At 52.4% G+C, this 21911-nt stretch overlaps 2 protein-coding genes across 3 annotated transcripts in view; one reads left to right on the top strand and one right to left on the bottom strand.

Moving 5' to 3' along the window:
- Positions 1-11509, top strand: part of TESMIN (testis expressed metallothionein like protein) — a 34597-nt gene extending 23088 nt beyond the window's left edge. The window contains exons 7-10 of the mRNA XM_074336845.2: positions 4383-4485; positions 6847-6984; positions 8775-8950; positions 10621-11509. Of these exons, the coding sequence (XP_074192946.2) occupies positions 4383-4485; positions 6847-6984; positions 8775-8950; positions 10621-10810 (607 nt within the window). The 3' untranslated portion in view covers positions 10811-11509. The remainder of the gene's footprint in view (positions 1-4382; positions 4486-6846; positions 6985-8774; positions 8951-10620) is intronic.
- Positions 11510-15669: 4160 nt separating this feature from the next.
- GAL (galanin and GMAP prepropeptide) lies at positions 15670-20962 on the bottom strand. 2 transcript variants are annotated; one of them, XM_019755608.3, is made up of 6 exons: positions 20773-20962; positions 20445-20525; positions 19641-19695; positions 17718-17804; positions 17236-17319; positions 15670-15907 (listed from the first exon to the last, which is right to left on the bottom strand). In XM_019755608.3, the coding sequence occupies exons 2-6, from the start codon at positions 20523-20525 to the stop codon at positions 15843-15845; spliced, it is 372 nt and encodes a 123-aa protein (XP_019611167.2). In that variant the 5' UTR covers positions 20773-20962; the 3' UTR covers positions 15670-15842. The 2 variants fall into 2 exon arrangements, with proteins under 2 accessions (XP_019611167.2, XP_019611166.2); XM_019755607.3 differs by having other exon boundaries at positions 17236-17370; positions 20773-20912.
- Positions 20963-21911: the final 949 nt, after the last annotated feature.

The following is a 21911-nucleotide window of genomic DNA, read 5'->3' as shown; positions in this document are numbered from 1 at the left end:
GACACCGCGAATGGCGAGGGGGACACAGTGTGGGCAGCGTGGGGGGTGAAGGGGAAGATCAGGAGTTCAGGTCTGGACGCGTTAAGCTGGGGTGGAAACGTCTGATAGGGAGCTGGGAGTGTGGTTCTGGGGCGCGGTGCGGTTCTGGGGCGCGGTGCGGTTCTGGGGCGCGGTGTGGTTCTGGGCGCGGTGTGGTTCTGGGGCGCGGTGTGGTTCTGGGGCGCGGTGTGGTTCTGGGCGCGGTGCGGTTCTGGGGCGCGGTGCGGTTCTGGGGCGCGGTGCGGTTCTGGGGCGCGGTGCGGTTCTGGGGCGCGGTGCGGTTCTGGGGCGCGGTGCGGTTCTGGGGCGCGGTGCGGTTCTGGGGCGCGGTGCGGTTCGGGGCGCGGTGCGGTTCTGGGGCGCGGTGCGGTTCTGGGGCGCGGTGCGGTTCTGGGGCGCGGTGCGGTTCTGGGGCGCGGTGCGGTTCTGGGCGCGGTGTGTCACGGGCTGCTCAGAGCTGACGCGGGGAAGCGGTCCTCCCGTTTCCCGGTGAGGAGGCTGTGGATTGCCTGTGAGAGTCAGTGGGGTGGAGAAGCTCCGAAGGCAGAAGGTTAAGGACTGAGTGGGAGGGGAGGGAGGGTAAGCGGCAGATGTGGACCATCACGAGGTTTGGGGAAGAGAAAGGGAGGGTTTTAGGGTCTGGAGTGTGGGAGACAGAGCAGCTGGGATGAAACAGATTTTAACATCTTCAACATAAAGGAAAGAAAAGCAGAGGGATAATAGTTAATAAAATCACCCAGCAAAGTATGGAGAGCCAGAAAAGAAATGCGTCTGGCCTGGACCTTGATGAACAGACGTGATTTGACTAAAATTCTAGATTGTCCATTTTTCTCTCAGTGCTTCGAAGACGTAATTCTACTGTTTTCCATTATTTCTAACAAGAAGTCAGATTCAGATATATTTGGTTAGATCAGTATTAAGTACTTAAAATTTATCACTATGAAAACACTACTCACTGTTGATTGATTCTCGTTCCTACATTTCTTTACCTTTTTCCTAGAGTTAATACTTAATAATTAGTTTTGTATGGCTGTGCCACGAATGTAACCTTAACCCCTTCTCGGGTTGTGTACGTGTCTTTTCAACATGCTCCGACATGCCAGGTACTGGGTCCCTTTGTCTTGAGAAAGCCGTTCCCCGGGCCTGGCCCTGCTGGGTGCTTGCTGTGCAGTCCTCACCCAGGGCCTCCCCCGGCCACCAGCCAAGGGCTCCCTTTGCTACCTTCTCACGTTGGGCTCCTGGAGCCTTTATCTTCCTCGTTTGACGCACTGCATCGGTCTGGTGTGGCAGCCTCCAGCGGCTTCCCGAGAGAATGCACGGGAGGTAGCGCTGTCAGACTTGACACTTCCACAGGCGTCTTAGTCTGTCTCCACCATCATCCCGTCCTTCTGGATGGGGTGGTTGGGTTCCCAACTTCAATTCAACTTCAAATAGTTGAATTTTCCTTCAGAGTTTTGAATGCTTTACTGAAGTTTCTTCATTTCCAGTGTTACTATTGGAATTTGGACACTATTGTTTTTCCTGATTCTTTGTATAAAACCTGTTTTATTTTTTCTGGAACCTTGTAGAATCTTCTCTTTGTTCCCAGTGTTCTGGAATCTCATAGTGGGATGTCTTGGTTGTGGGCTCATTTATCTGTTGTACTGACACTCGGCAGAACCTGTTACTTTGAAAACCCATGCCCTTCAGTTCTGGGACATTTTCTTGAATTATTTTCTCTCCTTCATTCTTGAATTCTGTCTTTTGGGAACTCGAATGACATCAGTGTTGGACCTTCTGGTCTGGTGTTCTGTTTTTCTTTCTCTTATTGTGTTTACTTCTTTTGCTGTTGTCCTAGTTTCCATACCTTCTGCTAAGTTTTTCATCTCTGATTACTTTTCTATTTCCCTGAACGTCTTTTTATATTCTGAGTGTTTTTTAGGCATCATTTTCTTGTTTCCTGGGTGCAGTCATTTTTCTGAATCTGTCTAAGCTGTGGATGACCTCCCCTCACCCCCCACACCCCCGTTTTCCCTCTGCATAGTCTGTTTCTAGGCCTCTTTCATGTGGAAAGAGTTCCTAAAATGTCTGCTGACCTATGGCTGTCGCTCTGCTCACACTTAGGGAGGAGGCTAAGCTGGCTGGGGGCCCTTGGTGCATGGGTGAGGCTTGCTCACGGTGGTGATGTGACTGAGACTTTTATTGCGAAACCTCAGTGTCAGACTCTTTCTCTGTCTGTTTTCTCTTGGGCTAGTCAACGCTCTCAAGGAGGCTTTTCCCGTCTCTGCGGGAACTCTGGGAGCTAAGTAGAAGAAACCTGGGGTCTTTAGTTCATTACAGTTCCCCAGTCTGCAGGTGTTTTACCCCGGAGAGTGATTTCAGGCTTGCCACGTAAAGGAGAGGCAGTCACCTGCTGCCAGAAGCGGGAAGGAGCCTGGGGCCCACTGCCTCCGAGACAGAATCTCAGCCAATTCTGTCCTTGTCTCACCCGCCTTCTTGCCACTTCAGAGCAGCCTGGTACCACCAATTTCTGTCTTCAGAGCTGCCTCTCCGCTCTCTCCTGTTGGCCAGGGTTTAGCGTCTTGGGCCGGCTTGTCAGTTAACTCACTCACCTTCCTTCCTGGCCTCCAAGCCTGTCATTGTCTCCTGTCCCTCTCTCCATGCTTCTGGTTAGGCAGGCTTAGGAGAAACTCCCAGATTTTGCCCCTGTACTCCAGGCTGTGGGCCACAGAGGGATGTATCTCTACTCTCTCCTTTGTGGAGTAGATTTATGGGGAGGTCCCCTTTCAAGGTTCCACATTTTAAGTGGGGGTATCTCTGATCCAACTCCACCTTTCATAGCCCAGACTTTGTCTTCTGCTTCCTGCATGAGCAGCCCCTTTGAACGCAAGCTCTGGGCCACTAGGGACTGGCAGATACCCCAGGACAACACTTGGCAGCTACAGAAGCCACCCCTCTGAGGTCACAATTTCTTGTCTTTGTCATCTCTGCTCTCCTTTACTCTCCTCTTGACTTGACATGCATTTAGAAATATTATTTTAAAAACCTAAAATAATAAATATTAAAAGAATCATGTTTAGGATTCTATAACAGGAAGGTTTCTGCAAACATCTAGTCTACCACATTGCCGGACACAGAGGCTGTCTCTGCATTTATGCAGCCCACCCGCCTGCCCTGTAGGAAGCCCATCCACCCACATGATCTTCAGGGCTTCCCTGAACAACCCTTTGAGACTGGTAGGTTAGGTGCCATGACTTCCATTTTACAGCTTGAAATGCTGACTGATCAGTAACTATATCTGATAACATGGGGAGCTGGTGGCAGAGCTGATATTAAAAACCCGAGTTTGAAGCTCTTTTCAATGAATCATGAGCTCAGAAGAGAACACGTAGGTCTTCTCTCATCACAAACGGAAGTTGTGGAGAGGCTGGTGAGCTTCCCAAAGCCTCTCTTGGGCGCAGGTTACAGGCAGGTGATTAGGGGTCTTTGCCTTGACACTGGATTTCTACCTGAGTTGAGGAAGCTTAAAGCATAGGTCGCAACACGTCTGTACAGCACAGTAAGAGCAGGCGTCCTACAGGAGCACGCGATGCAGTTACTAGCTGTAAACACTGATGCATCTTCAAGGAAAACATCAGAGAAGGTCCTCGGCACTGCCCTTCGGCCACAGGTAATGTGATGACTTCCAGAGCCCAGGGCACAGTGGACGCGTTCTCAGAGCGGCCCTGCTAACAGTGCTGTGCTGTAGAACCCAAGTTCATGGACAACCCTTGTGCTACAACCGAGAGTGATAGCAGCCCTTTCACACATGTGTTTCCTCCACCATTCATTTCTCTTTCCAACACACACGGATGTGGAATGAAAGTAAGACAAAGCCTTGACCAGGTTCCACCTCTGGGTCCCATTAGTTCTCACTCCTTGTCAGGGTCTGGCCAAGAAGTGGACTCACCTGCAGTCGTGCTGGGTGGGTTGGGATAGCTGATGGGAAAAGAGCCCTTTATTGTTTGGTGTTTCCACCTACCAACTTACGGTGCTCCTGGGAACACAGTGCGCATTCAGGGGCAGGCCACACGTGACACCTGGGGACATTGCCAGGAAATTGTCTTGCTTTGCCAAGTCCTATATGATGAAACCGATGGTTTTACTAGCTTCTCTGTCCTCTGTGGTGGTCACTGGAGAATCATCCCAGTTGATCTAGTTTCTGTTAAAAACAGAGAGTTGTCTAAACAAAAGTTGTGTTGTCTGCAGCACGCTGGCCGGCTCCTTGTGTGTGTGTGTGTGTGTGTGTCCGTGTCCGTGTCCCTCTCGTTTTCTTTGCCCGCCACACCATCTGCACCTCTGACGCACTGTCCTTCTCTTCACAGGTACTGTGACTGCTTTGCCAGTGGGGACTTCTGCAACAACTGCAATTGTAATAATTGTTGCAACAATTTACGTCATGAAATCGAACGGTTTAAGGCCATTAAGGTAACTTTCCATTAAATACATGTATTTAAAAAGCATTTAAAAGGACTCAAGATGTTTATAAAACCGTCTCCAGAGATGCCTAATTTCACTCTAGGGAAAACCCAAAGTCTTGAAGAATATACACTGCACATGACTGGTCCTGCAGGTGGGCACTGGCCCGTGACGGGGGCCATGAGGGGAGTGGGAGCCGGGGAGACCTCCGCCCTCCACCTGTGTGGGACGGCTGCACAAGTCCAGCGGGTCTCGGAAGGTCCCAATTTAAGAACGTGCTAATGTCCACCTTGTCTTGATTTGGGGTTGAGAAATGTGTAGCAGAGAGGCCCGAGTTCAAAGAGTATAACCTGAAGAGAGGTGTGGATGGTCCGCTGTGCAGAGAGAACTGGGTGGGCGCTCTCAGCCGTTACACGTCTAGTGTTTATTCTCTGGGCTCCCGCATGAAGGGGCGACTCTGGGCTTCCCGGGGGTAGCAGCCCTGCTGGCCACTTGCAGAAGACTCACTGCAGGAGCTCACAGCTTCCGTCCCTTCCTGTAGACACAGATGATCATCAGAGAAGGGAGGACGTTAGGCCTGGGCCCCAGCCTGCTCCGGGATACAAGTCGGTGCCCTCTAATTCCTGTAGGCTTGAGACTGCCATGGTTGGTTGGTTTCTTTTTTCTTCTTTTTTTTTAAAATTTATTTTTTAAATTTATTGGGATGACAATTGTTAGTAAAATTACATAGATTTCAGGTGTACAATTCTGTGGTTTCTTTTTTCTAAAATAATTTAATTCCCCTCTTGAGTTACAGATAATTCAGTTCAAAATACCTTTGTCAACTTTGGTACAGCCAGATCCATAGGACAGAAGAAAATCCTGATGCATCTTACCCTTCAGGATAGAAGCATTTTCTTTAGGGGTAAAGGATACTATCTACAGAGAATAGTGCAAAAAGTTTTATTTAAAAAGTGTGGAATTCTATGCATTGCTGGTAGGAATGTAAATGAATACAACCACTTTAGGAAATTGTTTGGCAGCAGCTACTAGAAGTAAACCTTTGTGTGTACTGCGCCCCAGCAGTTTAATTTCCAGAAGCAGAACCAATGGAGGTGAGTGTGCGTGTCTACCAGAAGCTGGTATAGGAATGTTCATGGCGGCTTTATTCAAATAGCCCCCAAACTGGAAACAACCCACGTGTCCGTCCATGGTGGAATGCATAAATCTGTTGAGGGGTGTCGTGGAATGGAATACTAGACATGAATGAACAAGAAAGGACCTCAGCTCTGTGCAGCTTCGTGGGGAGCCTCAGAGACGCGGTGCACGCTGAACTCCACATGCCTGGAGGCCCAGAACAGGCCAACGGACAGGATCCAAGTCAGAACAGTGGTTCCCACTGCGGTGTGTCGAGGGGGGAGCCCCTAGGGGGCTGGGCTGTCCTCTGACTCGCCCCGACTGGGGTTCCACAGGCGCGCACACGCTCAAACTCATGACACTGCACTCCACAGACGTGTGCACGGAGGGGCCTTGTGCTGTGGTAAGAAGTGAAAATGCGCAAACAGAGCAGCCTTGCTCCGGGCCAGTGCTGCCCGAAGGCCCTTCTGCAGCGGCCATTTCCAGTGGCTCTGGTGTGGGACGGCGCAGCTCCCAGCTGCCAACCTGGGGAGGGGACAGGGAAGGGCCTGACATGGTGACTTCTGTGTTGCTTGAATCTTTATAAGGAGCACTGAATCACTTTGTCATTAAAAAAAGTACATACGTAAAAAAGTTAGACAAGCCGGATAAAGAGCCGTGCGTGCTGCCTGAGCCGTGCGTGGCCCAGCGGTTGACTCCCTGGCTCAGCGTGAGCCTTGGGACCCGAGTCCATCTGTTATTACTCTCTCGGTGCCCCCGGGTGTAGCATTCTCTTCACAAGATTGCCCTGATGGTTAAATGAGAGAATGCACATAAGTCACATGTGAAGATGCCTGGAGCATGACGAGTATTCCATAAATGTGAGCTGTAGGCAGAGTACAGGATCCCAACCATCCTAGGATAACGCGTCCAAGAAACGCTGGAAGGAAAAATAGGTTCACATGGACACACGATTTTCTTGGCATCTTTACTGACCATTAATTTTCTACAATAAATCTGTATGACTTTGAAGCTCGGGAAATACAGCAAAGCCTGAAGAAACTGGCTGCAGTGTACCTTTAAGTGTGTAAACAAATTAGAATGAAACAAGGACATGTATTTTCTTAGTTGTGCGAGGAGACACACCGCTTAGTGTGGCTTCTGTTAAAGGAACAAGTAGGTTCAAATGACAGGTAAATGAGACACCTTTCGCTGAACAGTATTTCTTAATAACAAAGTATGTCTTGATGGAGTGTGTTGCATTTTCTGTCTTAGGCATGTCTTGATAGGAACCCGGAAGCATTCCAGCCAAAAATCGGGAAAGGGAAACAGGGGGACGTTAAGCCACGACATAACAAAGGCTGTAACTGCAAGCGGTCAGGCTGCCTTAAGAATTACTGCGAATGCTATGAGGTTAGTAGCCAAATTTCCTAGTGTTATTGGAGGAAACAGGTAAATATTATGGCCTAAGGAACTGTGGCGTTAAGAGAAAAGCTTCCTGTAACTTAAAAAGAGAACTAGAATTTTGTTTTCTTCTTCTAGGCTATCTAGAAGGGCACTCATACATCTGTATTCATTTCTTAAATATAAATTATGCTTTACGAATCAAGCCAGTTAGCCCAGGGTCCCCTTGGGAGCACGTGCCTTTCCCGAGCCCACCCGTGTCCAGGGGAGGCCGCCCCGCCCACCACTGTGGCTCTGCGCTCTGGCCCTGTGAGCCACACTCAGGCCAGCAGTGTGGTGGCTCCTGGAGGCGGCCGGGCCTCTTCCTCCCTGAGCAGAGTGAAGACGCTCTCAGGGGGCAGTGGGGCCATGTCCCCAGGACATCTGTCGGGGGCGAGCAGGTCCTCCCTGGCTCGCAGCCGCTCAGAGACCAGAGTGGACAGTCGCCTGTGTTGCCAGAGAGATGCCAACAAGACGAGGTGCAGACAGATTCTTGGACAAAAGCCTTGTTTCTCTCAGATTCTGTGGCTGCAGACAGACTTGCTTTCTCCTCCAGTTTCTTCCCTCTCTCGCCTCCCTTTTGTGTCTCCTTGTGTTGAAGGAAAAGAGGAGAGAGGCAGGGAGGGAACCCGCAGCCCTTCGGTGGAGCAGCACAGAACCCTTCCTTACAGGGCTCGCCTTTGCTTTGCTTGAGGGCTTTTGGGGGTACCGTGAACTTTATTTTTAAAAGATGGTCGTAGAAGCTCAGTCTTAATACAAGTCTTCATGATTCTGGAGACACACATTAAGAGCTCCAAGTAAGCAGACCTCACGTCGCCCTGCCAGGAGTTTGAAAATACAGTCAAAACTATTGCAGAGATACAGAGTTCAAAAGCCTGGCGTCCCCCCAGGAACTGTTTTCAGCTGCACTCTCTGCTCTTCCCTGCACCCTTATGGACTGTTGTGACAGTGAGTCAGCCCGCGTGCCTCTGCCGGCACCGGCCCACGTGATGTGCACTTGTCCTATAGTCCCTGGCATTAGAGTAATTAGAAATCCCGAAAAGCGAAAAGCGTCCTGCTCAAAACACCCAGATACCCTTTGAGATGCATGTGTGAGTGGAAGTGAACAGAGGGCAGTCCCCAGGGGCTGAAAACCCCAGTGGGTGGCAGGGCCAGTGTGCAGAGTGCCCCAGGGCTGGGGTGGTCAAGGGGTTGAACCCAGGCTTGCTGGGCACAGCCAGGACAGCCCCCTGAGTGTCACACTGCCATGTGGTGGGAAACAACCCCCCACACACCCCGCGAGGAAGCAGGAACCTCCCCTCCAGCACCCAACACAGGCCTACTCTGGAGGGGCCGGTTCTAATTCTCCCCCTCCGGCCTTCGGCAACAGCACAACCAGCACAGTACCCAGCGCTGCGCTGCGGGAGGACATGGAGTTACCCCCGCTGGCACAGGCTTCGTTCAGAACCAGTCAGATGAAGCCTTCGCTGGGTTCCCAGGAGGAGGGAGCACCCCCACCGGACACACCCACACGCGGCCCCCATTCCCTGGTCAGCCGCCCACTGTGTTGCCACGATGGCCGCGTGTGGACGTGCACCCCGCTCTCCGCATGTCAGTTACTTGCTCCTCTTCACGTCGACTTGTTTGGGTCTGAAATTGCAGATTGAGCGTGATCACACCACACAGGTGTGAGCAGAGTTATTGAAGGTCCAAAGAGAACGTGTTGTTTTTTGATGAGTTGCCGGGCAACCCAATTTTATTGAAGCATTTTCTATTACCAGGCCAAAATTATGTGTTCTTCTATTTGCAAATGCATTGGTTGCAAAAATTATGAAGAAAGCCCAGAACGAAAAACACTCATGACCATGCCAAACTATATGGAAATTGGAGGTTCTGAAGGCAGCCATCACTTGTCACCCACTAAATTTGCAGGGCTACCAAAATTCAGAAAAGAAAAGTAAGTACTCTGAACTAACCGTCCTAATAGGGGAAATCGAGGGTGATTTGAGAGGAGGGTTAATTTACACATTGGGAAGAAAGCAGGTTGTCTGTGGGGGCCGGAAGAAAGCGTGGGGAAGGAGGGCGCCTGCCTCCCAGAGGCCCCTGCTACTTTGTGCTGTTTGTCCTCTGACTCCGCCCTTTTGTCCTCACGGAGCAGAGGGGCCCTATAGGGGTCACCTACAGGCCACTGACCTCAGGCTACAAGGGCATGATGTCCAGACAGCAAGTGCCTGAGCCACTCTTTACCACGTGAGGTGACAGCATTGTGATGTTCTCAGTACACACTGTTTTCCTTACTAAAGGGACTACGAGTTCCAATTTAGTTGCATATTTTACCATTTAATGATTTTGAGGCCATAAGGTAATCCTCGTAGGTCTCAAACGTTGAATAATAATTTTACTAAATATTGGACTGGATTCATCCATTTTAAAAACATGTCTTTGCATTTGGTGTGATGGATGGGTCATGTCATGATAAAGTACCAGATGCATTAGTTAATCAATATCATTGAAAAGCCAAATTCCTGCTTATTTGGTTAGACATCAGGAGTGCACGTCACTGGGACCTGCAGAGAGCTTTATCAGTAAACATGTACCCACACATGGCCGCATCTTCCGTGAAATGACATATGAAAATGTTATTGCCGCCATCGGGATGGTGTGTGTCCGATGGAAGGTGCTGGAGGCTCCATGCACTGGGGTCTGGTCTCCAAACGTGACGATGACTCTTGACCCAGGGGCAGCACTGTTCTTCCACCTTCAACAAAAGCCCTGGCCTGTTTCCTTTATAGAGAGACTTTAATCTGACCCAACATCTCTCTATTTTTATAATTCAACACTTCTTTAGTTTTATATTTTAAGGCAGGCGCAGCTCACAGTGGCCCATGAGGGGATCGAACCGGCAGCCTTGGTATTGTGAGCACCGCGCTCTAACCAACTGAGCTAACTGGCTGCCCCTCCAACACTTTTTAACACTTGAAAAAGTTTTCCTAAAATTGTTCCGTTTGAGCACGGCTTGGGCAGCTAAGCCACGGCTGCCTCTTGAGCTCAGCGGGGCACATGGCAGGTCCTGGAGGACACAGTATGGCCGCCTCTCAGAGGCTCAGTCAGGGCTCCATGGCATTCTGTGGCTGGGGCCGGCTGACGTGCACCCCCAGGAGTGACAGGCGGGGAGGTCCTCAGGGCCTGGCCCTACAGGCATCCTCTGGCCCCCCGTGTCCCCCGGGGAGGACACCCAGACACTGTGCACAGAGCTCGGGCCACAGCTGCTTCTCTACAGGGCTTGTCCTGTCTGTCCAGGGTTCTGCTGCTCCTGTGCCTGCCCAGCCCACAGCTGACACTGTAGCCCAGGCCTCTGGGTTTGCTTGTGGATCTAATTGTGAGAAAAGTTAAACTCTGTCATGAGAGGGAGGTCAAGAAGCTGACGTTTTCCTTCCTCTATATTTTTCTTCTAAAAGTAATCCTGATATTATCACAGTCAGTAGTTCCCAGTATTATGAAGACAACCTTAGATGTTACAGTGACAGTCTTTAAAATACTGTGACAGGCGTGTCCCCTTGGCTGTAACAGGTGTGTAAAAGCACCAGGGCTATTGACCACGGCGTTTCTCGGGTCTGTTTCTGACAGGCGACCGTCCTGCATCTCCTGGGAGGTGGTGGAGGCCACATGTGCCTGCCTGCTGGCTCGAGGAGAAGAGGCAGAGCAGGAGAATCACTCGGAGAGCCTGGCCCAGCGGCTGATCCTAGAGGAATTCGGGAGGTGCTTGTCGCAGATTCTCCACACCGAGTTCAAATCCAAAGGGTTGAAAATTGAGTAGAGTGCAGTGTGGTGAGGTGTGGATGCGTGTGGATTTCATCCCAAAGTTCTGAGGAAATCTACGCAGAGGAGGGTGGTTTTAAGCAGGAGAGGCCGGGTCTGCATCAACAGCTGCACTGTTAAAGACAGCTCCACTGTCCCCCTGCGTCGGGACGCGGGGAGAACTGTCTGCACTGACGTTGTGTCCTGCAGGGTGGACGTGAGTCCTGGGTATACAGGGATTCCCAGGCCTATTGCTTGGTCCTTCTTCGGGAATTTTCCTGTGGAGGCTTCTGTGCATAAAAAGCCATAGTGATTTTCCCTCAAAATTATTTAGCAAGAAATTCTCCAGATGAGCTGCTAAGATACAACTTAAAATCTCTAAAGAACTAAATACTCTGAAGAATTCCTGAGTGCAGGCATTTCCCTAGAGTCGCACAGATTGTCAGTCTCTGTTACGGTCTCCGAGAAACGCAGACAGCCGGGGTCCACGGCCGTGATTTCATCAGTAGCGTCTTGAGCTGTGGGACTGAAAATTATCTAGTTTCTTATGTGTTTCTGTTTGAATATGTGGAAAAGGTCTGCTACCCAATTAACTTCCCTGTAATTATTATAATGTTATTATTGTTGGTAAAATATGGTTAAAATAACTAGTTTGCAGAAATCAGCAGGTAAAATTAGTTATTAAGTTGACTTTGTTTTGGTTCTATTGTAAAAGCAAACAGGAATAAAATTTTCAAATGTCTTCTGTTGTAATTAACTTACTGACTGAAGGGGCCTGGGAGTGTGGGCTTTGTGACTCCTTCCAGGCCGGCCGGCAGCGCTACCAATTGCAGTGCCTGCCAACCACACAGGCAAGTTAAAATTTTCTAGTAGCTACATTTAAAAAAGTGAAAGAAACAGGTGAAATTCATTTTTACCCAATGTATTTAACCCAGTATATCCCAAACACTATCATTCCAACATGTAATCAAAAGAAAAACGATTGCAATAGTTCACCTTCTTTATATGTACCAAATCTTTACAATCTAGTGTGTGTTCTACACTCAGAGCACATCTGAATTCCCACCAGGCACATTTAAGTGCCAGGAACCTCACAGGGCAGGTGTGGGGTAGGGGTAGGGGTGTGGGGGTTCGTACAGGGTCCTCCAGCACTATTCTGAGGCAGCAAGCTGCCTGGAAAAGCCCTGCAGCCAGGTGTAGCTGTCATGCAGGGACTCTGGTCCCACTCCCCGCACCAGAACACAGGATATGGTGAGACCAAAAAGCAACACCCATGAAGCCATAGATAGGGGAGTCATACCACTATAGTCTCGCTGGCGGCTGGTTTGGAGACACAGGGAGCAATAGCCACACGATCCGCAATCCACCATCTGCTTCTCTGCCAACCAACCCCTTGCTAACTACAATCCGCACTTCTCTGCCAACCAACCAACTAACACAGCCACGGCAGTTATATCAGTGGCTAATGGCTAACCGGTAACAGCTGATGGCCAACTAGTCACAGCTGATGACCATCTACTCCCCGAGCCAGCACCTTTCCATGTGAAGCCGAAAGCCTGGAAGCTGTTCTCTGGGACGCTGTCCCCACACCAGGTATTCTGAGCTAAACCCTAAGAGTTAGGCGGAGACCTCTGGGAGCACATGATCCCTGCAGGGTTTCTCAATGGGGAGAATTTAGCAAGTTGGAACAGCTTTTAGGAAATCCAACATGAAGTAAAAGCCAGGTACAGCTGTGTATGAAGCCACGTGATGTGGCCCAGAGGCAGCAGTTACGCGGACGCCTGAACAGATACAAAACCGCACCTTTTTTGTTTCTGGTAGACGCTAATGCTATCTTAAGACCCATAAAAAAAATAAAAGTAGTAAGTCCCTATTTCTGGCTGTGTTGTGCAAATTTAACCCCCTGTATCTTTCTACTCTACTAAATGACTTGGGCCACCTTTGTGATTTTTTTTTTTTTTTAAGATTTTATTGGGGAAGGGGAACAGGACTTTATTGGGGAACAATGTGTACTTCCCGGACTTTTCCAAGTCAAGTTATTGTCCTTTCTATCTTAATTGTGGAGGGCACAGCTCAGCTCCAGGTCCAGTTGCCGTTGTTAGTTGCGGGAGTCGAGGAATTGAACTGGCAACCTTGTGGTTGAGAGCCCACTGGCCCATGTAGGAATCCAACCGGCAGCCTTCAGCATTAGGAGCACAGAGCTCCAACCACCTGAGCCACCGGGCCGGCCCCCAACATATATTTCTTATGTTACTGTCATGCAGGGTCTCAGCTCCCACTCCCCGCACAAGAACGCAGGACATGGTGAGGCCGAAAAGGAACACCCATGGAGCCATAGATAGGGGAGTCATACCATTATACTCTCGCTGGTGGCTGGGTTGGAGACACAGGAAGCAGGAGCCACATGATCCGCAACCTGCCGTCCACTTCTCTCTGCCAACCAACCTCACTTGCTAGCGGCAACCCGCCGTGCTAACTGCAATCTGCCCTTGCTAGCTCAGCCACCATCTTCTTGCTAGCCCCCATTTGCTGCTAGCGTAGCCACAGCAGTTATATTAGTGGCCAATGGCTCACTGGTTACAGCTGACGGCCAACTAGCCACAGCTGATGGCCATTTACTACTTGAGCCATTTACTACCTTTCCATGTGAGGACGAGAGCCTGGAAACTGCACTCCTGGCTGTGTCCCCATAGCCACACATGCTGAAAATGTTCTTTCCCATCAGTTAACCACAAGCTGGTACACAATACAGAAACATGGGAGCAAACGAACCATCCTTAAGAAAGAACCTTCTGTGACCGCAGACTATCAGCAGAAACCTATGTGTAACCCTCCTCTTGGTTCTGAGGCCCTTTATCCCTTTACGAATCCCTGCACCATGCCCGAAACTCCGCCGGGGTGGATGCAGCTTAAAGCCACGACACGCAAATTACTGTAAGAAGTAAGTTAAAATACTGGCTTAGGTAACTGAAGGTGTAACTTTCATCCAAGATAAAAATGGTGGAGAACTTAGAGAATCTAAGAGAACAGAGTCTAGGTGAAAATCAAGACACTGGAGGGGAAAGAGCTGCTCACTGTACCGGGGAGCTGTCTCTCCAGGGGGGCAGGAGGGAGCCCTGGGCAGTGTCTGTGCTTTGGACTTCGGCCATTCTGACAGCTGTGCGGCCACATCTCGTTGTCTTAATTTGAAGTTCCCTGGTGACATACGATGTGGAGCTTTGTTTCCCTCGGCATCTGGTGCCTCTTCTTTAGTGAGGTGTTTGCCCAGGTCTTTTGCCCATTTCTAACTGGGTTGTTCATTTTCTTATTAAGAATTCTTTGTATACTTTGGGAAATAGTCCTTTATCACATGTGTCTTTTCTTTGTTAGTGGCCCATGTGGGGATTGAACCGGCAGCCTTGGTGGTATCAGCACCACGCTCTAACCAACTGAGCCAACCGACTCCCCCCACATGTGTCTTTTGCAAATGTTTCCTCCCAGTCTGTGACTTGTCTTCTCAGTCCCTCGACAGTTGGCGGTCTGAATGTCAGCGCACCAGGGGACTGGCAGGGAGGGCTGGGGCTCGGACGGGGGTGCACGGCTGCTGGATGGAAGGCGATGAGGCTAGAGGAGACCCAGCAGGAAGGCTGTGGGCTGCAGGGATGGAGAGAGGGCACAGGGGTGTCCCCAACCAGCAGCGGGGCATCACTGGGCACTTGTTAGCAGTGCAGACTCAGGCCCATCCGGCCGTCCTGAATCAGACACTCCGAGAACTAAATAAAATTACATGTGAAAGAGGACAGCTGAGGGTGGCGAGGGCAGGGAGTGAAGGATGGGCCCTCTGTCTAGAGAGCCGGGTGGCTGGTGTTGCTTCACCCTCAGCCAGACCGGGCACCCTGGGTCTGGACGAGGTGTGTGCAGACGGAGGAAGAGCTGAGCAGGGTCGCAGCACCACAGGAAAGTGGAGGAGACGTGGATCCACGTCGGGGAATGGCTGGTGGAAGGAGGGAAAGCTTCCTGAGTGTTGGAGGTGGGGAGAGAGAGGCAAGGGCTCGGGTCCCCACTAGTATCCACTTCGTCCTGGAGCAGGTCCTTAGGCGGTGACCCTCCTCACACTTGGCTGTGTATTGCAATCACGGGGTCGGGGGGGCATTAAAGGCAGAGCCCCAGACTCTGAATGCCACCTGGCCCCCAGGTGACACTCAGGAACAGCCAGCGGGGAGCCACTGAAGGGCAACACCCCCCCCCCTCAGATCTGCTCTGGTAAACACCCCAAAGCCCCGTCAGTCACAGCACTTAATAAAAGGCTTTCCATCTCTGCCTGTGTTCTTTTAGGACCTTTTGCGCCCTCTGTACTCAGGTTCAGGACACACCCTGTGGCTGCTGGTCCCCACAGAGCATTGGTGTGATGCACGTCGCCTCATCAAAAAACAGTGAAGATTTTCAGGACGCTCACCTTTTACCTCAGCCACACGAATTCTGATACTGCACCTGTCCATCTCCACCTCACTCCCAGCCCCCCCCCCCCCCCCCCCCCCGCCGGCCAATCCTTTTCCCCTTATCACTTGTCACACTCATGGCACCAAACAGCTCCTCTTCATGACTGGAGTTGCTTCAGACGTTCTCCCTGGAATATCAGCTCCATTGTCCGTTTGGTCCTTTTGTCTCAGTAACAGACTTACCTTCATGATCATGTTAGACTCGGCTTCATGTGAAGATACCTTCATTTTCCCTGGACGGGTAGTGACAAGGGAAAGTATCTCAGAGACGCTCTCACTAGTACAATTTGGGTCTAAAACTTTTATCCAACACACATGAGTAGAATCAAGCTTTATCTTTGAAAACACACTGGTGGCAGTGGTGACAAGACAGACGCAAGGAAGAAAAATACAACAAAAGTATTTGCTATTTTTTATTTTGCCACTCAAAATAAAATAATTACCAAAGGGAGAAAATCTTAAATGATAAGAGAATAGCATCAGAGCAGTGAGGACAGGAATAGTTTACTCCACGTAAGTTGTCATCTTAAAGTCTCCGCGTGATGTGACATGACGAATTTCCCTGGGGCTTCCTCAGGACTGCTCTGTGTCTTCTGAGGAAACGGCTGAGGGGAGCACATGCTCCAGGGCCCCGGCCTCTGCAAAGGGAAGGGGCACTTAGGTGGCCAGCCCTGGCCGTCTGCCCGGAGGAAAATCACAACTGTGGCTCCAATCCCAAATCAGGTCCAACGTTTCCTGTTTCTTACTTTTCATGATTTAATTCTCATACTTAGTATTGAAACTGTCAGACTTTCAAATTCATGCTTTAAGGAAGTATAACTCCTGTTTGAGTGATAAAAATTGGTATGTCCTAAGGAAAGAAGTTCCATGCTACGGAATTCAAAACATAAAACACGGTAAAAAACAAAATGAAAAAAATAAACCCTGGAAAAGTCCATCTGCTCCTTGCTGGAGTGTCAACAGCAGATTTTGTACAGCTGGGAGGACCCCGAAGGCGCCACTAGGCTCAGACCGAGGGAACGTGGTGATGGGCTTTGAGATTTCTAAGTCCTCCCCCCAGTCTCCCTGCCCGCAGATGGTTCTAAGGAAAAGCAATGGGCTTTAAGTCTCCTCCCCCCACGTCTTCCCCCTCCCACACCCACCTGAAGTCCTTCAACCAACGCAGTGGGGACGGACAGCAAATGTCTCAGGACAGAACCAGGATCAGCCTTGACTTTTCCAAACTCATAACAAAACTGTGACGTGTGAAATTGGACAACCAAGTGGCTCTTGGAGCATCACAGCGTGCACCCCCCTCTCCCTGCTGTGTCCCCTACCACCCCTCATGGTTAACTCTCAGAGCCACGCCTTCCACAGGGGCGGTTTTGACCTGTGAGATTATCTGATTGAGGCCAGACTTGAACGAATGACAAGCATAAAGCAGAGACAGAAGTGCTAACGTTGACATGGGGCTCATAGGGAGGCCTGGTCATGTACTAGATGTAGATGATACTAGATCCAGGATCGAGAGCCATTAGACTTAAGCTCAGCCTGCCCCAGGTGTGAGAAGAAAACCCGAAATCTGAACTATGGGCTCCTATTAGTTTATCGTGCTTATGAGACAGATAGGTCTTAAGATGGCCTACGGGGAACCTGGCTTGGGTACTGTGGCCAAACTGGCATTGTGGTTGGCACCACGTCAGTAAATGCATGGTATGACCTGAACCCCAAGGCCCTCTCTCTTCCCAGCAGCGCTGTTGGTCCGAGGACCCTTTCCAGGGACAGCGCTGGACCCGCGGCAATCCCAGCCCCTTTGTAGCTCGTCCCAGTTCCCAGCTTTGGAATCCCAGCCAACAGTGGTGACAGTAGGTATGTGGGGTTGCTCGGTCACTTCCCCGTAGAAGCCTATGGAATCCTTCCTTAGCTGGCTTCTTATGTGCCCAGGGTTCTAAGAGGTGGAAATGTAAGTTGGTCATATGTCACATACCTCTGAGATGCAAGAAAGTCAGAAACTCGATTATCATGCGCACAATGTCCTTCTCGTCCTCCGGCAGTGGCCTGTCAAAGCTTCCTGGAAACCAGAAGGATCCGCGTTTACGACTCACCATAGGTACTCTGGGTCCTAGGACAGCACCATCCACGGGGACCAGGAGGTCAGTGAACCCCCGAGCGTGAAGCCATCACCAAGACGCCCCCCACCCCCTGCCCAGGGCCTTGCTCATGTATTGGAGGGAGTGGGTTCAAGGCCACTTCTCTTGGAGGCCCCATCTAGAAGGGCTCTCTGCTGTCCCTGTGGCTGCCTCTTCCTCTCAGGTTTTGCTGCTTCTGTTTCTGGCAGTTGACAGGTGTGGCTGTGGGTCGGGGCCACATCTGTCGGAGCCCGGAGCCCGAAGGCCCCACTGCCCCACGTGCCCTGGGAGGTGACAGACAGTGAAGCAACTCGGAGCCCCGGGATTAAAGTCCTCTCACCTGGCCTCCCTTCGTCTTCAGGGGGGAGCTCCCGCTTGCCAGCGAGGCCATGCTTGTCATGGAATGACCTGTGGCTGTCAATGGCATCTGTGCAGATCAGAGAGGACAGCCCCTGAATGGCGTTACTAAGGTGACACCCTTCCCATACCCAAAGGACATGCAGCTGCTTATAACCCAAACGCTCACGGAACAGGACTGTAAAGCTGGAGCCTCAGCGTGGAAACCCCAGAGGAGGGAAGGTCATGCTCCATGGACCTGAGGGAAGAACGTGTGCCAGGGCCCAAGAAGGAGGCTGCCTGCCCAAGACGGGGAGAGAAAGAGGGCAGACACATAAAACTCCAGCAGAGCCAGACAGGCCCTGGGGCAACACAGGCCTGGTGCAGCCAGGAAGCACCAGGAGGGTTCCAGAGGGGTTGGGGTCAGCAGGGGCTTTGGTCCTGTGTCCCTGAAACCAAGGAGGGGCCATCGAAGAATTTCAAGTTCTGATGTAAGAAGATGTTTATTTTTCGAAGACCACTCTGGCAGCTGTGTGGAAGATGGATTGGAGCCAGGAAGTGAGAGAGAGAGAGAGACACACACAGAGGGGGAGTGAGGGAGGGGGAAAGAGAGACTTGGAGATAGAAGAAAAGGAGGAGGCAGGGAGGGAAGCAGGGAGGCTGAGTGTGTGTGTGCGTGTGCGTGTGTGTGTGCATGTGTGTGTGCGTGCGCGTGTGTGTGTTGGGTGGTGTGAATCTTGATTACAAGCAGAGGGATGCCTAAAGAAACTACTGGAAAGAAAGAATGAGGGCTGTAAACCAAATGGCCTGGAATGATGAGAAGGGGCTGGATTGGGGGCTACTTAGGAGATAAAGAAGAAGAGGGGGGCGTGGACGGCTCAGGTTGCCCGGCTATTGCCCTGGTGGGTTGTGTCTTCTACAAGGCTGGACAAAAGAAAATGAATTCATTTTTCCAGAGACAGAGTTCCTGGTACTCAATTTGGGAGAATGGTGGTGAGCTGATCCTCGGATACACGACTGGGTGTCATCAGCAGACATGCTCCTTATGTCGCCATTTTCTACGTGGGCAGTAAAGTCAAGGGCATGCTGTGAAGTGCTAAGAGTTTGGACAAACGGGTAGTCTGCGTGCCCAGCTCCTGGTGGTCCAACTTGACCGAGATAGAAACTTGACAGTGAAAACGAACTTGTTTTCTAACTCAGGATTCGAAACCTTGATATACTCTCAATATTCCAAAGTACCAGGAATAGATATTTTTGTTGCAGGGTTCCTCTTGTCTTTTGGGCCAGCAGCACACAGCACAGACGAGGTGCTTTCTGAGTGACAAAGGGTTCGGGAAAACGTGCACCCTTTGAACCAGTGAAAAGACCGCGTGGGACCTGAGCCCAAAGACGCCCAGCGGATCCACCTGTGACCCCATCTAGCTTTTGTCACGTCTGTTGCCTGAGTCTCTCAAAGCACACAGCTCTCAGGACCCTCCAGGTGACGGATAAACAATCATCTGTAGCAGGAGGAAGTCTATTTAAACGGGGGCGGAGGCAGCCTGAGGAATGGAGCAAACGGGAGGCCTGGCAGGAAGGCTGGAGAGAGGGTGCTGAGGGTCTGCCTGGCTGCAGGATGGGTCGGGGTTCAAGACAGAGCCAGGTACCTCAAGGCTGGGGGTGGGGGTGGGGCAGGAGGGGTCAGGGGCCCCAGGAATCAGTCCATCGCTGTGGGTGAGGGGCGTGAAGGGGCAGGAGGGCTGCCACAGGTGGGGGCTGCCTGTCAGGCAATGGGAGCAGGTGCCATGTAGGAACGTGGCAAATGTCATTAACCTACATGGAAACTCACCCTCAAAGTCTCAGGAAACGCCCCCCCCCCATTTCCCTTTATCTGACTGTCACTGGAATCTTCCGCACACATTTCAGAAGGTGGTGTTGGGTCACTTACGTGGACCAAGAAGGTAGCCAGCGCTGTTCAGAGTCCAGCCCCTCTTTTCCTTCACCTTAAGTGGGAGAAAAGGGGGGTCAAACCGTGCCTGATGCGGGCAGCTTGTTTGTACAGCCAGCCGTGGTCCCTGCGAAGTTACGAACTTCAAATAACCATAGAACTTAAATTACAAACACAATCTCCTTACTCTTTCACGTAATAAACTCAAGTGACGCAAACTGTTAAAGCAAGAATGAACGTTAAATGACATTCACCCAGGCTTTGCAGGCATAACACAGGAATTAGGACGATGCACGCACTTGTGCAAGCTTCCAGAAACTTCCAGGTTTGCCCCCAAACACGCCATATTTGACATGACAACAGGACTACTTGCTTTAGGAACTAGTTCCTTGTGGAGCCATGGACCACAGACGCATCTCCATCACTTGCTTGTAAGTGAGGCTGAGGACACGTGTTGATCACAGCGGCTCCCAGACCGTGTAACCGACTCTCTACGAACCGAGATTTGCTTCTGACTTACCGAGGCGCTAACGTCAGTGTTCAGACCTACAGGTTTGCAGCGGGGCTGCCTGGGCGCCGCGGGGGCGCGACGCCCAGAGAATCCGACGGGGGAGCGTCTCCGCGGATACACCCGCCCTCCGCCCGCTCGCAGGACCCGGGCCTCCCCGCCCCGCCGCCCCGCCGTTTGCTTCCGTTCCTGGCACGAAGCGCCCACCCCCCGCCCAGTGCGGTTCTGATGCGATCGCCCCCCTTCGCTGAGAGGGGACACGGCTCGGGGGGCGTTTGTCCCCGCCCTGCACTTACCGGTGCCCCGAGCCCCGGGGTGGCTGACAGGGTCCCGGCGAGGAGCAGGGAGGCGAGCAGGAGGGCGCCGCCTCTGGGCATCTGCAGGAGAAGGGGCGGTGGGGGCGCCGCGCACCTGGGGCCCGGCCCTGGTGGGAGGGGAGCCGGCCACCGAGGGTGACGAGGACCGAGTGGTTTGCGACGCCCCCGGCAGCCGGTGCCCGGGCAAGAGCCCAGGGACAAGCGGCCGAGGCGCCGCGGCCCCGGGAGCGTCCATCGGCTTGAGGGCGTTCAGGGGACGCGGGGAGAGGGGACGCCGCCAGCTGGGGCGGCCGAGGGCACACGGTACCTTGAGCGGCGGTGGGTCCGGGGGTGTCAGAGACCCGGCGGGGTGTCGGCGGATCCCGAGTGTCGCAGGGTCGGGCGTCCGGTCGGGTCGCGTCGGGTTGGGTCGGGCCGGGAGCGCTCACCGCATGGCGCGGCCCCGGGGACAAGGAGGCGGGAAGCGCACAGCGACCGGGATCCCTCGACGTGTCCGCGCCTGGAGCGGCCGTGGCCGGCGTATTTATGCGGTGCGTCCGGAGCCGCGCGGTCACGTCACTGGCTCGGTTCCCGCCTCCCCCTCTGAGCCCTGATGGGGGCGGGAGTGACCTCAACCCGGCTCCTTAGCGCGCTCCGAGGGCCGCGCAGTGGCCTTGTACTGGGGGGCTGTGTGAGGGTGGCTGGGACGGCAGAGAGACCCCGATCCGAGCGGGAGAGCACTTCAAACCCCGCGGAAGAGACCCATCACCCTGAGTGCAAAGCCTGTATCAGCCCATGCAGAGAACCCCAAAACCACCTCGGGAGCGCCCTAAAAACCTCACGACCCAGGTCGCGGCTGTGCTGAGAGCCCCACCCTTATTACCCAGACCCTGGGCCCTGGAGGAAGTGAGCCCCCGTCCCTACTCCCCAACAGGGTGCTCCCCTGCCTGGAAAGCCACTGAGCTTCATGGCCAGGAACCCCGGGAGAGACAGGCAGGGACCACCCCTCAGTCCTGGCTGGCCCAGCAGGGCAGTCCCAGGGCTCCCTGCCTCCAAAGTGGTGCCCAGCTTTTCCACCTCTGGGTGCCCACTGGCCCTCAGGTACCCAGACTCCTGTCCTGTTTTGCTAAAAGGGGGCAAGTCCACTAGGGCTGTTGGGCTGTAGGAGGGGGCACCGCCCCCCCCGCCCCCCCCCCCCCCCCCCCGCCATGTTCCCTATATCCGTGGGCGTTGCTGGCCTAGAAGGGGTCCCTGCCATGTCCCTCTCTTGACTCCCAGGTTCAGGACACAACAGTTTTGAGCAGGGTCAGGTAGTGGCTGAGCTCTTGGGGACCTGGGGGGTGTGGGTGGCCCAGAGCAGAGACCAACCCAGGCTCCCAGGGGTGGTCAAGGTGTGGGCGGGTGGGTAGGGCAGCAGGAAGAGAAATCAGGCAGAAACAGGCCCTCCTCAGCTTGCTCCAAGAATAC

This window comes from Rhinolophus sinicus, chromosome 14 (assembly GCF_057876585.1).
Source record: "Rhinolophus sinicus isolate RSI-liver-muscle chromosome 14, RSI-T2T, whole genome shotgun sequence".
NCBI classification, from domain to species: Eukaryota; Metazoa; Chordata; class Mammalia; order Chiroptera; family Rhinolophidae; genus Rhinolophus; species Rhinolophus sinicus.
This window is presented reverse-complemented; position numbering and strand designations above follow the sequence as displayed.